This window comes from Carcharhinus amblyrhynchos, chromosome 1, assembly GCF_965287045.1.
Source record: "Carcharhinus amblyrhynchos chromosome 1, sCarAmb.v2.hapA, whole genome shotgun sequence".
Lineage (NCBI taxonomy): Eukaryota > Metazoa > Chordata > Chondrichthyes > Carcharhiniformes > Carcharhinidae > Carcharhinus > Carcharhinus amblyrhynchos.
In genome coordinates, this window is record NC_137324.1 from 126,391,366 (window position 1) to 126,405,588 (window position 14,223).

General features: G+C 41.8%; 1 protein-coding gene across 1 annotated transcript in view; it reads right to left on the bottom strand.

Moving 5' to 3' along the window:
* Nucleotides 1-13,772, bottom strand: part of cpe (carboxypeptidase E) — a 116,176-nt gene extending 102,404 nt beyond the window's left edge. Inside the window, exon 1 of the mRNA XM_080192083.1 lies at nt 13,386-13,772. Coding sequence (XP_080048209.1) covers nt 13,386-13,671 — 286 coding nt within the window. The 5' untranslated portion in view covers nt 13,672-13,772. The remainder of the gene's footprint in view (nt 1-13,385) is intronic.
* Nucleotides 13,773-14,223: the final 451 nt, after the last annotated feature.

The following is a 14,223-nucleotide window of genomic DNA, read 5'->3' on the forward strand; positions in this document are numbered from 1 at the left end:
CAGCATGCTATATGCCTTCTTTGATTACCTTGTCCACCTGAGTTGCTACCTTCAGGGTACTGTGGATCTGCACACCTAGACCTCTGAGTATATTAATATTACTAAGGGCTTTACCATTTATTGTACACTTTCGTTCTACAATAGGCCTTCCAAATTGTATCACCTCACATTTGTTTGGGTTAAATTACATCTCCCATCTTTCAGCCCATGTCTCCAGCTGATTATCCTGCTGTATCCTCTGACAATCCTCCTCACTATCTGCTACTTCCCCAATTTGTGTATCAGCTGCAAATTTACTAATCAGATCACCTACATTTTCTTCCAAATCATTTATATATATTACAAACAACAGATGCCCCAGCACCGATCCTTGTGGAACACCACTTATCACAGACTCCAGTTAGAAAAGTACCCTTCCACTGCCACTCTCTGCTTTCTACGCCCAAGCCAGTTTTGTATCCATCTTACCAGCTCACCTCAGATCCCATATGACTTCACCTTCTGTCTCCACATGCCATGAGGAACCTTATCAAAAGCTTTACTGAAGTCCATGTATACGACATCCATTGCCCTACCCTGGTCAATTTTTCTTGTCACTTCCTCAAAGAATTCAATCAAGTTTCTGAGACATGACTTCCCCTTCACAAAACAGTGCTTCCTATATCTTCCAGATGTGAGTACATCCTGTCCCTAAGAATCTTCTCCAATAATTTCCTCACCACTGATGTAAGGCTCACAGGCCTATAATTTCCCAGATTGTCTACTCTGCCCTTCTTAAACAGAGGAACAATGTTAGCTACTCTCCAGTCATCTGGTACCTCACCTGTGACTAAAGATTTCAGACAAGGCCTTAGCAATTTCTTCCCTCATCTCTCCCAGTATAGTGAGAGGCTGAGGACACAGTCTTGTGGGGCACCAGTGTTGAGGATGATCGTGGAGGAGGTGTTGTTGCCTATGCTTATTGATTGCAGTGTGTGGGTTAGGAAGTTCACGATCCAGTGGCAGAGGGAGGAGCTGAGCCCCAGGCTACGGAGTTTGGAGATGAGTTTGGTAGGAATAATGGTGTTGAAGGCTGAGTTGTAGTCGATAAATAGGAGTCTGACATAAATGTCTTTATTATCTCGGTGTTCCAGAGTTAAGTGCAGGGCCAGGGAGATGGCATCTGCTGTGGACCTGGTGCAGCGGTGGGTGAATTGTAGTGGATCCAGACAATCTAGGAGGCCAGAATTGATTTGTATCATGACTAACCTTTCAAAGCACTTCATAATGATGGATGTCAGAGCCACCAGATGATACTCATTAAGGCATGATGCCTTGCTTTTCTTTGGTACCAGGATGATGGTTGTCTTCTTGAAGCAGATAGGGACCTCAGATCATTGTAAAGAGAGTTTGAAGATGCGCAAATACACCTGCCAGCTGATCCGTGCAGGATCTGAGTGCTCGTCTGGGTACCCCATCTGGGCCAGTCGCTTTCCGTGGGTTGACCTTCGAGAAAGCTGCTCTGACATCCACAATGGTGACTTCAGATACAGGTTTGTACGAGGCTTCCAGGGTGGAGGGCATGCTCTTGCTGGTCTCTTGCTCAAAATGTGCATGGAATGCATTGAGCTCATCAGGGAGGAGTGTGTTAGAGCTGGCGATTTTACATGCTTTCATCTTGTAGCCTGTTATGTCTTGCAGACCTTGCCATAGTCAGTGGGGTTCGGTGTGGCTAGCCTGGGACTCTAGCTTGGTCCAGTACTGTCTTTTGGCATCTTTAATGGATCTCCTTAGATCATATCTGGCTTTCTTGTATAGGTCAGGGTGCCCTGACTTGACCGCCTCAGATCTGGATTTCAACAAGCAGTGGACATCCCTCTTCATCTATGGTTTCCGGTTGTGAAACATGTGGATTTACTTTTTTGACACAGTCTTCTACACACTTGCTAATGAAGTCAGTTACTGTAGTGGCGTACTCATTCAGGATGGTCGCAGAGTTTTTCAATACTGATCAGTCCACTGAATCCAAACAGCCCCATAGGAGATCATCTGATTCCTCAGACCAACACTGCATGATTTTCTTTGATGGATTTTCCTGCTTCAGTTTTTGTTTGTTAGCTGGGAGCAGGAACGTAGCCTTGTGGTCTGATTTGCCAAAGTGTGGGTGGGCAATGGAGCGGTAGGCATGTTTCATATTTGTGTAACTGTGGTCTAGGATGTTTGGGCCTCTAGTGGAACAGGAGACGTGTTGATGGTAACTGGTAGTATGCTAGTGCCTGCTGTGAAATAGCCTAGACCAGGCAATTAGGAGGCTAGTGAAAGGATACTGGGGCAATCGAGAACAAGAGGTCACTGGCTGAGGTGGTAGATTTAAAACTGAGATGAGGAGTAATTACTTCTTGTAGAGAGTGGTGAATTTGCACAACTCGCTGTCACGTGGCACAGTGGAGTCTGAGTCAAGACAGAGATATGATTAAAACAAAATGGGTTAAAGGGATATAGGGAACAGGTAGGGAGGTGGATTTTAGACCCGGGAGAGTTCAGTCAAGATCTAATTGAATGATGGAGCAGGCTAGAAGGGCTGAACTACCTACTTCTGTTCCAAATTCCTACGTTCTTATGTCCTCCTGAAGTCTGCTATTAAGCTTATCCCCTTGTTGCCACAGTTCAAAGCTTTGTGTCTTCCACAAACTTTGAAATTATGTCCCCATACCGAAATTTATGTCATTACTATACATGAAAAAGAGCAGTGGGGTTCTGAAACTGGCACTGGGAGACAGTACAGTGTACATCTCTCCAGTTTAAAAAGCAACCATTCACTACCACCCTGTTTTCTGTCTCTCAGCCGTTTTTATATTACAGCAGCTCATTCACCTTTAACCCCATTGACTTCATTGTTTCCAACAAGTCTATTGAGTAGTACTTTATCAAACACCTTCTCAAATCCCAACATCCACCACACTTGTTTCACAGTCCTCTCTATTATTTCGTAAACAATTTGACTTTGACAAATCTGTGTAGCCATCATTTATTAATGCACATTTTTACAAGTTCTGTCAAAACTCATAAAATTGTGTAAAATTGTTTATGCCCTTTCTCAGGTGTTTCCACCAACCTTCTACTAAGCTGACAATTGGGAGACACTCACTGAAACTCTGCCTAATAAATCCAATCCCTTTAATACATTTCACCAAGTGCTGTACTTTTCCAAGCCAGTTCAAATAAACAATCTCAACCATTAGTGAAATTAAGAATGAATGGTGTCTCAAAATTGGTGATCATTTACCTATTATTGATTGAAAGGCATAATGATTGCCAGTGTCTAACTTTCCTCCATCTTCTACTTTATTGTTTTGATAGAGAGCTGTCTTCATTTTGGATGTATAGGAAGTAAGTTCACAGATACAATTCAGAGTGGAAGGATTTTGTCCACTCAATAATATAACAAAGGTTCTCTGATATTCTAAGCAATATATCCCAAGTTCACATGACAAAGCTTCCCATTATGATACTTAAAGTAGCAGCCTCCCAAACAGCACAAAATGAGCAAGGTGAATCTCAGCGTCTGTCTAGTCCTATCAGTCAGGGCAGACTGGAGCAAGTCCATGGAACAATATAATGATCTTGATCAAAGAGAAGATCATATGAACAGTAAAATGTACAAGAAATAAGAACTTAATACTATATTGTTTGGTTTAGACAAAGGTCACAGTGATACCACCATGCAGTGTGCCAGCTGACTCTGTTATTGGCAAAAAGTGAAGACCAGAAGAAGCGGTTTCTTAATTACTACCAAGAGAGAAAGAAAGAAATATTTAAACATGCATTTAAAAATGAATAGAGAACATTCACAACCAGTGAGGTACTTTGAATTGCAGTCAGTGTTGTAATTAAGAAACTAACTGCATTTGGCCACATTTCTCCAGAACATTGTGCCCCTATAAATTTTCTGGCAGGCAAATCCTTTACATACGTGAGTGTGAAATGTTAGTCTTGTGAGACTCTAAGTTCTAAAGTTTAAACACAAATTTAAAGCACACAAAACAATTTTTGTTTCCTAATGAAAATCACTTTGATGAGGTGCTGCTGCACAGTTTGGAATTCATTTCATTGATAGACAACTTTAATTTCAGAGCAAGAATAACACTGGCTAATGAATTCCTTAATAGAAAATTTAACTCTGCCAAAAAACTGTGCTGACAAGCAGTGCCAAAGAAACAATGAAGCAAATGTGGAGTTAAATACTTCCTAGAGAAATAAAAACTGCAACAGTATGCAGACCAAATCACCAAGAAAGAAACAATACAAATAAGAAATAAGACTGCAGATCTCAAATGATGAGAAGCATTCTCTCGATATGGCAATTAAAAATGTTAAAAGCCTGATTTCACATGCTTTGCAGGGATATATGCTAATATAGATTATAGTGGTCTTATCGCTCTTTGTGAGCGTAATAATATTACAACTCATGAATTAATCGAGTACCAGAGAAACCAAAATTTAAAGATGATGTAAGGACACTGTAAGTGCTATTTTCCAGATAAAGTGTTAAACCAAAGCCACCCCTCCACCCCCCATCTAATGCTTTGGGAATTTAAAAGATCGTCTGACAGGATGACTGAAATGACACCAAATGACAGAAAAGCATTGAAGAAAATGCAAAGAAAATATTTATAAGATTGGTTTCAGGAATGAGGGATTATAGTTATTCAGAATAAGAAGTCAGGCTGGGCATTTTTCTTAGAAAAAGGACTTAGGAGGTGACCTGATAAAGGTCTTTGTAAATTGTGAAAGGGCTAAATATGGAGGGATGAGTTCCATGTAGCAGAGAGCCAAATGTAAACATAGTCACTTATAAATACAATAGGAAAATAAGAAGAAATGTATTTATTCAGAGAGTGGTTAGAGTGTAGAAATTGCTATCACAGGAAATGGTGGAGGCAAACAGCTTTGATGCTTTACAAAGGAAATTATTCAGTAGAATTATTTAGTAGAAAGATTCTGAAAGAATAAGATGATGGAGATGAAGCAAGAAGAGAAATTATTTACATACAAAATATAACTGAGTAGTTGGGTCGAATGTTCTATGTAATAATACTATTTGGAAAAAAAAAGTTCAGCCATCGCATAGCCAACATTCTTCCCTCAAATTGCACTATTAAAAAGCAATTTTCACCAGTTAAAATCAAGGTGATCAAGCTGGAAAATTTGTCCATCCATCTATTTCTCAGATAAATGGGACCATCTGCAGTCTCTAACAGTGAAAGCTTTGCAGCAACCATTGAGGTAGTATTTTCATAGAATCCCAACAGTATAGGAGAAAGCCATTTCACCCACTGAATCTGCATTGACACTGAAACAGAGCATCCCACCCAGGCCCCATCTCTGTAACCCCATGTATTTACCCTACTAAGAAAAACTTGGACAGGTACATGGATGAGAGGGGTATGGAGGGTTATGGTCCAGATGCAGGTCTGGACTAGGCAGAAAAATGGTTCAGCACACCCAAGAAGGGTCAAAAGGCCTGTAATGGTCTATGGTCCTACTAATATATCTAACCTATGCATCCTGGGACACTAAGAAGCAATTTATCACGGCCAATCTATGTAACCTACACATCTTTGAACTATGGAAGGAAACTGGAGCACCCGGAGGAAACCTACACAGCCAAGGGGAGAAAGTGCAAACTCCACACCGTCACCCAAGGCTGGAATTGAACTTGGGTCGCTAGCACTGTGAGGTAGCTGTGCTAACCACTGTGCCACACAGTTCTGTAGGAGAACTTATGATTCTAGATGTCTTGCTGAGTTGAGTGAATGTTTTTACTGTTAACATTTATTGAGTTAAAGGGTCACATGGACTCAAAACGTTAACTTTGTTTCTCTCTATCTGCTCAGATGTGGCCAGACTTGCTGCATTTTTCCAGTATTTTCTGTTTTTATTTCAGATTTCTGGTATTTGCAGTATTTTGCTTTTACTTTATGAAGTGATATTGGCAGAGGGAACTTTGTCATGTGAGTCTGAGATGAATATACTGTTCAGAAATAGAGTCCATATTAGGGGGTTGGGAAGTTACTTTAACCTCCAGTGAAACCTCACAATCCTTCTCACTCCACCCTGTTGCGCTTGGTGAATGTGGTTTCCTCTTCTTCCTTCCCTGGTGGTTCCAGATTCCAGCAACTAGTGGCTGGGCCCACAGAATTGCAAGGTCGTGGTGGTCGCAGCTCGCCACTAAGAATGTGGAAGTAAAGATCCCTCAGAGCAGTGGAAGCAATGATATCTCTATGTTAGCATGCTCCAAGATGGCTTTGTGGCTTTGAAGCTCCTCTGATCTTGCATAATGGAATAGCGAAAGGGGATCATGAGCCATGTGAGGAGATGGTATTCTTTGTTGTCGATCATCTTTCTTGTTGTTTTGTCTAGGGCGCCCTTACACAATAAAAAGTGCTGATTGTTGTAGGATGAAAGCTTTGTGGATGCTGCCAGGATAGTGGGCATTCACCAAGATGAATTCCTTGTGCACTGCCACCAATTGCGCATTGACAGAGTGGCATTGCTTCCCATAGACATGTGCTTGCACTCAGTGGCACCCTGCATCATTGGGAAGCCAGATTTCCTGGCAAACCCAAATGCTCGTTCACCTGTTACTTCCTGCCAATGGTGAAGGGAATGTGCTTATCTGGATATTTTGCAAAAATACTCATATAAAAGGGAAAACAATTCATACTGTACAAGAAGAGAATGCTAATGCGTTGCCAAGCTTTTTTTATTCATTCAAGGGATGTGGGCATCGCTGGCTAGGCCAATATTCACTATCCATCCCTAATTGCCCTTGAAAAGGTGATGAACTGCCTTCTTAAACCACTAGTCTCTGTAGGCAAACCCATAGTGCTGCCAGGGTGGACGCTGACTGGTACAGGCATTGCCATGGAGAACACATTGGTTGATAGCGATTGACAGATAACTGCTGGGCATTGTTTGAAATTTAAACCAAGCAGCTTGACCCTGAAGAGAATGAAGTTCTCTCTCCTGTTCGAGAGCCTCTGTCACCTGCCAGATACTTCTATTCATGATGAAAAGCAACACGTTGCCGAGGTTGTGTATTCTTACATGAAAGGAACTGTTTGCTGGAAGGGGTGGTGGTGACCTTCCCGTCCACTGGGTGGATGGTCCCCATGCTGGTTTGTGGCTTCTGGTCTTGTCACAGTTCCATCACCATTTTCTCAGTGAAGCAAAGCCTCCTGAGGTATTATACTCGTGGTTCATTCCAACATTGGAAAGCTGCTCCTAAAAGACCATCTCAGGTGGGGCTTTCAAATGAAGGTGCTCCTACTCCTCTCTGGAGTTTCCCCTCTCTGCCTATATAGCAGGGCAAGTAGCACTGGAACTACCACACCCCAACCCTTTACAAAATCACAGAATTGTTACAGTACAAATGGAGGCCATCCGGCCCATTGGAAAGCCAGTGCAGACACAAACCAGCACCATAACTTAGTGCCATCTCCCTGCCTTTTCTCAGTATCCCTGCTCATTAAAGCAATCAACTAATGTTCTTGTGAATGCTTCGATTGAACCTGCCTCCACCATACTTCCAGGCAGTGTACTTCGGACCCAAATCACTTGTTGTGTGAGAGAAAACCTTTTCATATCACATTTGCACAATATTTTCTCCCTTTCCTTGGTCAGGAAAATATCCCAAATTTTCTTCAACAACTCACCAGTATTTTCAGCTGCCTGAGTATAAGTCAGTCAAAGCCTCTTAGCTGTAATTTGTTGAGTGGCCCTTTAAATATCTCCAAGCCAAAGACTAACCTGCTTTGTGACATTTCATACTTCAAAAGTAAATAAGGAAGACACCACCTTGTCCAATTTTTTTTATTCATTCATGGGACATGGGCATCACTGGCTGGCCAGCATTTATTGCCTATTCCTAGTTGCCCTTGTTCAGAGGGCAATTTTGGTATCCTTGTGTTGCATCAGCCCACTAACATCAGTAACATCAAGATCGCACATATTCTGTGACTGAGCGGATGCATCCAAATGCCCCACTCCTCTGCTGGGAGACATCAGGTAGCTTAAAAACAATGCTACCTATATGCATAGGGAGGCAATGACCTAGTGGTATTATTGCGAGACTATTAATCCAGAAAATCAACTAATGTCCTGGGGGCGCTGGTTCGAATCTTGCCCCAGCAGATGGTGGAATTTGAATTCAATAATAAAAATCTGTAATTGAGATGGCCATGAAACAATTGTCGGGAAAACCCATCACTAATGCCCTTTAGAGAATGAATTCTGCCAGCTTTGCCTAGTCTGGCCTAAGTGTGATTCCAAAGTCACAGCAATGTGGTTGATTGTCAAGTGCCCTCTGAAATGGCCTAGTAAGCCATTCAGTTCAAGGGTACCTAGGGATGGGCAATAAATGCTGACCAGCCAGATTCACCCATGTTCCATGAATGAATTTTAAAAAATTAATTTTGCACCCAGGATTCTCTTGTTTAGTTTGTTGAGGGAACCTTTTTGCACACAAACTGAGAGCTGCAAAAGCCTACAGAACAACCGTAAGTGCACTTTAAAAGCAATCCATTAATTCTAAACATTTTGGGCCATGCTGAGGATTGATGACATGTTATATCAATGAAAGTTAGTTCTCTTGTCTTTAATTCAGCTACCTTTTAGTTAAAAAAAACTATCAAGCAGCTACTGTGCATACCAAAAGATATTGGTAAGGACAGTAACAGGGCTTCAGTCATGTCAGAAGCAACAATTCAGTACTTACGAGAATGTTAAGCAGCAAAACTGAGCAGAACAAGCTGCTCAATTGATGGGTAAAATTAACAAAGGTAAACTATCTGTACACAATACTGTACACTAATACAGAACTGGAGTATTACTGAATAAAAAGAAGCATGTCAAATCTTTTTGAGTTGCACTCATCAGGACACTTCTCAAAAATACTAGTATAAGGGGAAAACAACAATTCATACTATATGAGAAGAGGATGCTCTTTGGTTAGCAAGTTCTTTTTATTCATTAAACCGATGGCTAAGGCAGCATTCATTGTTCACACTTAATTGCCTTTGAGAAGGTGGTGCTTTGCTGCCTTCTTTATATATTGCAGTACCTGGGATGTAGTTACACCCACAGAACTGTTAATGTAGACTGATTAGTAGACAAGATGAGGGGTCACACAATACCAGGCTATAGTCCAACAGGTTTATTTGAAATCACAAGGTTTCGGAGCACTGCTCCTCCATCAAGTGAAGTGGAATATAACCTGGTATTGTGTGACCTCTCATCATGTCCACCCCAGTCCAACACCGGCATCTGCACATCCTGATTGGTAGAGACATTGCTATTGTGATTGCACCAGTTGATGGCAACTGACAGATAACTGCCAAGCAGTGTTTGAAATTTAAGGCAGGCAACTTGACCCAGTTGGTCAAGACATTGACCTGGGAAATGAATCAGTAAATGGCTGTCACTTATTTTGTTGAGTGATGTGCAATGAGCAATGCATGTACATGTTCTTTCTGTCTGCTGATTTGCCTTCACTCATTTTACACGCCCTTTCAAGATGCATTTCACTTCCATTGCTCTTTCCGATCAATAATAAATTTGCACCACACAATTAAAATTATAGAAGATTCATTTTACACACAGGCATGCACACAACTTGATAGTACTTGTTTTATATTTCTGGGCTTAATGTTGAAGGCCATTATGAACTTGACTCACAAATCTCCTTCGCATATGTGTCCTTACTCAGTGACATGGCAAGTGTTCTAAGAGACCTTTAACCTCTCCAAGAAAATGGTGCCCCTATTTTCCTATAAACCTTTGGGAACTGACATTGTACTGGCTAAAATTTCTAACAAGATGGTTAATGAGTTAATATCCTCATTTCTAGCTTGCCTGCCTCAGTTGTTTTCATGGAATAATATGTGCAGTGGAGGAGACAGCAAGCAGACTGAACAAGACTGGTATTACGTTGCTAACAAATTAATTACAGGTGTTAATACATTGTGGCAACAGAACAATTTTACACAAGTACATGACCCATGACACCTGAACAATTTTGGTTAACATGGTAAATGTGTAGTTGAGAAACAAACAGTTTCATGTTTGCAGACAAATCATTATTCAAGTTGCTACAGTATCTTGCGTCAAGAATAAAGCGCTCACTAACAAATAACGTGTGCTTATGTAGAACCTTTGAACATAATAAAATGGTGCTTCGCAGGAGCATCGAGCTACAGAAGCTCAGATGACCAAAAGCTTAGTCATAGAAGTCAATTTTAAGGAGCATCTTAAAGCAGGAAAGCAGGGAGCGAATTCCAGAGTTTAGTGCCAGGCAGCTGTAGTCACAGTCTACAATGGTGAGGTGATTAAAATCAGGGAAGCTGAAGAAGCCAGCAGTATACAAGTACAACTGTGTTATGGAAAAGTCAATATTTAGCAATGTGCACAAGGAAGACAGCATCCAAAATACATATTGTACTGGCCTCAGCCTATTCATTCATAGTCTTTTACTAATCAGCTATTGAACAATAAACAGTTGTTTGTCAATGTGTTACACTCCAGCAGTACTTCCCTAGTTGTTTGACCTATGTTACAATTTCCATCCATCTCCTCTTTCATGCATTGGCTATTCTCGGTGCCATTTAAGAATAATGGAACCATGTGGATGCCAGTATTGTGCAGGAAGTGTTAAAGTTTATTTTATTAGTGTCACAAGTAGGCTTACATTAACACTAAAACAAAGTTACTGTGAAAAATAGTCGCCAGACTCCAATAGCTGTCCGGGTATACGGAAGACGAATTTAGCATGGCTAATGCACCCTGTTTGCTGCTAACCTACAGACCTATTTTTTGGGAACGCACAAGGTATTGACCCACAAAATACAGTTTGTATGAATAAAGAGAATCTCGGTACATCAATGCAAACAAAACTAATGAAACCCAAAATGTTGCTCACTTCACTTTTAACAACACCACACAGGCAAAAACATTCCTCAATCTACATGATTAACATGAATCAGATGTCCATTCCCAGTGCATACTGATGGGCACCAAACAGCAAGCACAATAAAGGCTGCATGTGTTTCTATTCAGAGAGTTATTAAGATGAATTACTTCTGAAAGGTCATGTTCCTTTTATTTTAAGAAAGGTGACTTTGCTTTCCAGTCTGAAAGGAACCTTATGCACAGCCAGTGATTTATATTACAGCAGTGCAATGTTGAAAGATGTCAGTGCAATTACCTGGACTTAAGCTCATATAATATTGTTAATGAAATACGTTAATTAGGATTCTGGCATCTGAAATAATTGCCCGTTTATATTCAACTTTTAGTTAAAAATTACATAATCTTTGCATTAGCCCCCTTCAGAAATACCTTAATGGCCTCACAGGGATGGTAACCTTCATTCTGTGGCTGAGATATTTGGAGCATTTGCAGAGAATTCTATGGGTTTTTTTTAAAAAAGTGTGATCATTCCTTAAAATTGAACTTGAAATAATTATTTTCTTGTGTTACCTATTTGGTGAACATCTTTAGAAAACAAGCTCATCCCCAAACAATAATGTTTCCAATGCAACTGTGACCCTACCACAGCCACATTCAACGTATGTTAACCTGATGTATTTTTTTTCCATGTCTTCGCAGTAAGGGCATCATGGTAGCACAGTGGTTAGCATTGCTGCCTCACAACACCAGGGACCCAAGTTTGATTCCCAGCTTGGGTCACTGTCTGTGGAGGCTGCATATTCTCCCCATGTCTGCATGGGTTTCCCTCCACAGTCCAAAGGACATGCTTGGTTAGGTGCATTGGCCACGCTAAATTCTTCCTTACCGTGCCCAAACAGAGGCAGAGTGTGTAGACTAGGGGATTTTCACAGTAGCTTCATTGCAGTGTTAATGTAAGTCTACTTAGGACAGGAATAAAATAAACATTACCTTAAATCTAAATATTTTTCACCAGGAAGCACATTTCAGTTATTTGAAATATGCTGACACATTCCTGAATTAGAACATATCTGCCTTTTAATTTGTCCTTCCATTCTTAAATTTACAAAGCCAGTGCTCAGATTGGATCTGGTAGACCGGAATCCATCTCTTTGCGTGCTCCAAAAGCCAAATTCAAATTGAATCCAATTCATGGTCCCCACAAGAGAGACATACAAGGCCCAAGCTGGCAAGATGAGGCATTGTACCCCACCTCGACCTTGATCTGAAAATAATTTTTCCCTCAAACTGGAGGCGTAGCAGCAGTCTCCATGACAACTGCAGGCTGCTCTCACATTATTGTCACCCAGAGTGGGAAAGGAGCTGGCGCGACTTCAGCGGGATCTGTTTAATTATACATCAATCCACATGTCTCTATAACTTGGAAGCAGCCCAACCTGCGATGATGTTCCTCCCTCCCATGACGTGACTCAAGACATTTTTGTTATAGATGATTTGTTTTAAAAACACATCCTGGTTCCATCCGTGCGGACTACGAGCTCTGACTGTTAATATTCAGCAACCATTTGAAAATGGAAAAGGTGAGCGAGAGGAGTGAAGGCCCTTCACTCGCTTGTATTTAATCTTTGGAGAGGGGGATCTGAAGGTACACAGGCCCATTAAATACAAGCAGAACTAAATTATATATGTACTATACATATATTAAAAATGACCGGAATAGTTAGAGGGAATTGGACTGACATGATTTGAATGCAGGTTTTTTTGGATGGTTTGCCAGGTAGGTGACAAGTTAAAACAAGGAAGAAATTCCCCAGTATCATCCATTCGACTATTACCCTCTCACCAAATTCTGTTCATTCCCAAAATATAACAAAACAATTCAGGGTGATTAAACAGCATACCCTTTATATAAAAAAACAGCAAAATATGTCACACTTCAGGGTGATTCGATTAAACAATCCACCCATTAAAAAAAATAAGCAGCAAAATATAACACAACACTTTCCGGGTGATTAAATCAAACAGCATACCCTTTATTTTAAGAAAGTCAGCAAAATATAACACACTTCTGGGTGATTAGATTAAACAGCACGCCCATTAATAATAATAAAAAAACAATATTCCCAGGCAAGCAGCCACATAGACCCAACAATGAGCAGACAGCAAAGCTGTGTAAACCCCTCCATTTCACCTTATTGCAACCACTCTGCAATATTTAGATACCGCTTACCCCGACACAAAAGAAAGCCTTTGAAATTCAATGACAAAAATAAGAAAGAGAACGGTCATTCATTTACCAGTCCCATTATTGCAAGAAGACCTTTATTATTTCATTCCCCCCCCCCCCACCTCCACCCCCCCCCCCCCCCCCAATCATGCCCTCCTAAAGCTGGTTTCATTTAGAAGCTGACTTTGGGATTAATGTGTGTATGAATTACCCGGTTCGTGCTTCCCGGGATTGTCTGTCATCTCGATGACCAGTAGCTCCCGTCCCTCGAAGCTCTTGCCCACCGTGTAGATGCGGCTGATGCTGGGGCACTGGAGCCAGACGCCCACCAGGGCTTCGCGCAGCTCCGGGTAGCGGTGGTACTCGAACGGGATGCCCTGCGACTGCCAGTCGGGAGAGGCGCCGGCTGCCGGGGTGGCGGCGGGCATCGCTGCCCTGGCCCAGGCTGCCGCTGCCCACAGTGCCGAGCAAGTCAGGAGAAGGCGACACAGGGTCATCTTTGGAGCCGGGGCTGGCGGCACTTCAACAAGGAGCCGGGCGAGTGGATGGAGCCCCGAGAAGCAGCAGCAGCAGCGAGAATAAAGTGACAGCCCGGCAGAGGGGAGGAGCTGCTCACACACACACACGCTTTAAAAGGGCATTGTCAAGGGTAACGGAGATCATTCTGACTGCACACTGCTGCTATAACATCACTGTGTCCCTTTCTATTGTCAGGATGCTGTGACCAAGGCACTCTCCTACACATCAATGCAACCAAGGAATATTTTTATTATCATTTTACTGTAAGAAAAACAACCCTGACGTCCACCGTACCATCTGGTAAAGTAGGGATGATCAGGAATTTAACAGATCAGAGCTGACTCATATTCAAGCACAGAGGGAAAAAAACCATAAAATCACCACCGAGGTGACACAGTGGTTAGCACCGCTGCCTCACAGACTCAGGGATCTGGGTTCGATTGCAGCCTCGGGTCACTCACTGTCTGTGTGGAGTCTGCACGTTCTCCCAGTGTCTGCGCGGGTTTCTCCCGGGTGCTCCAATTTCCTCC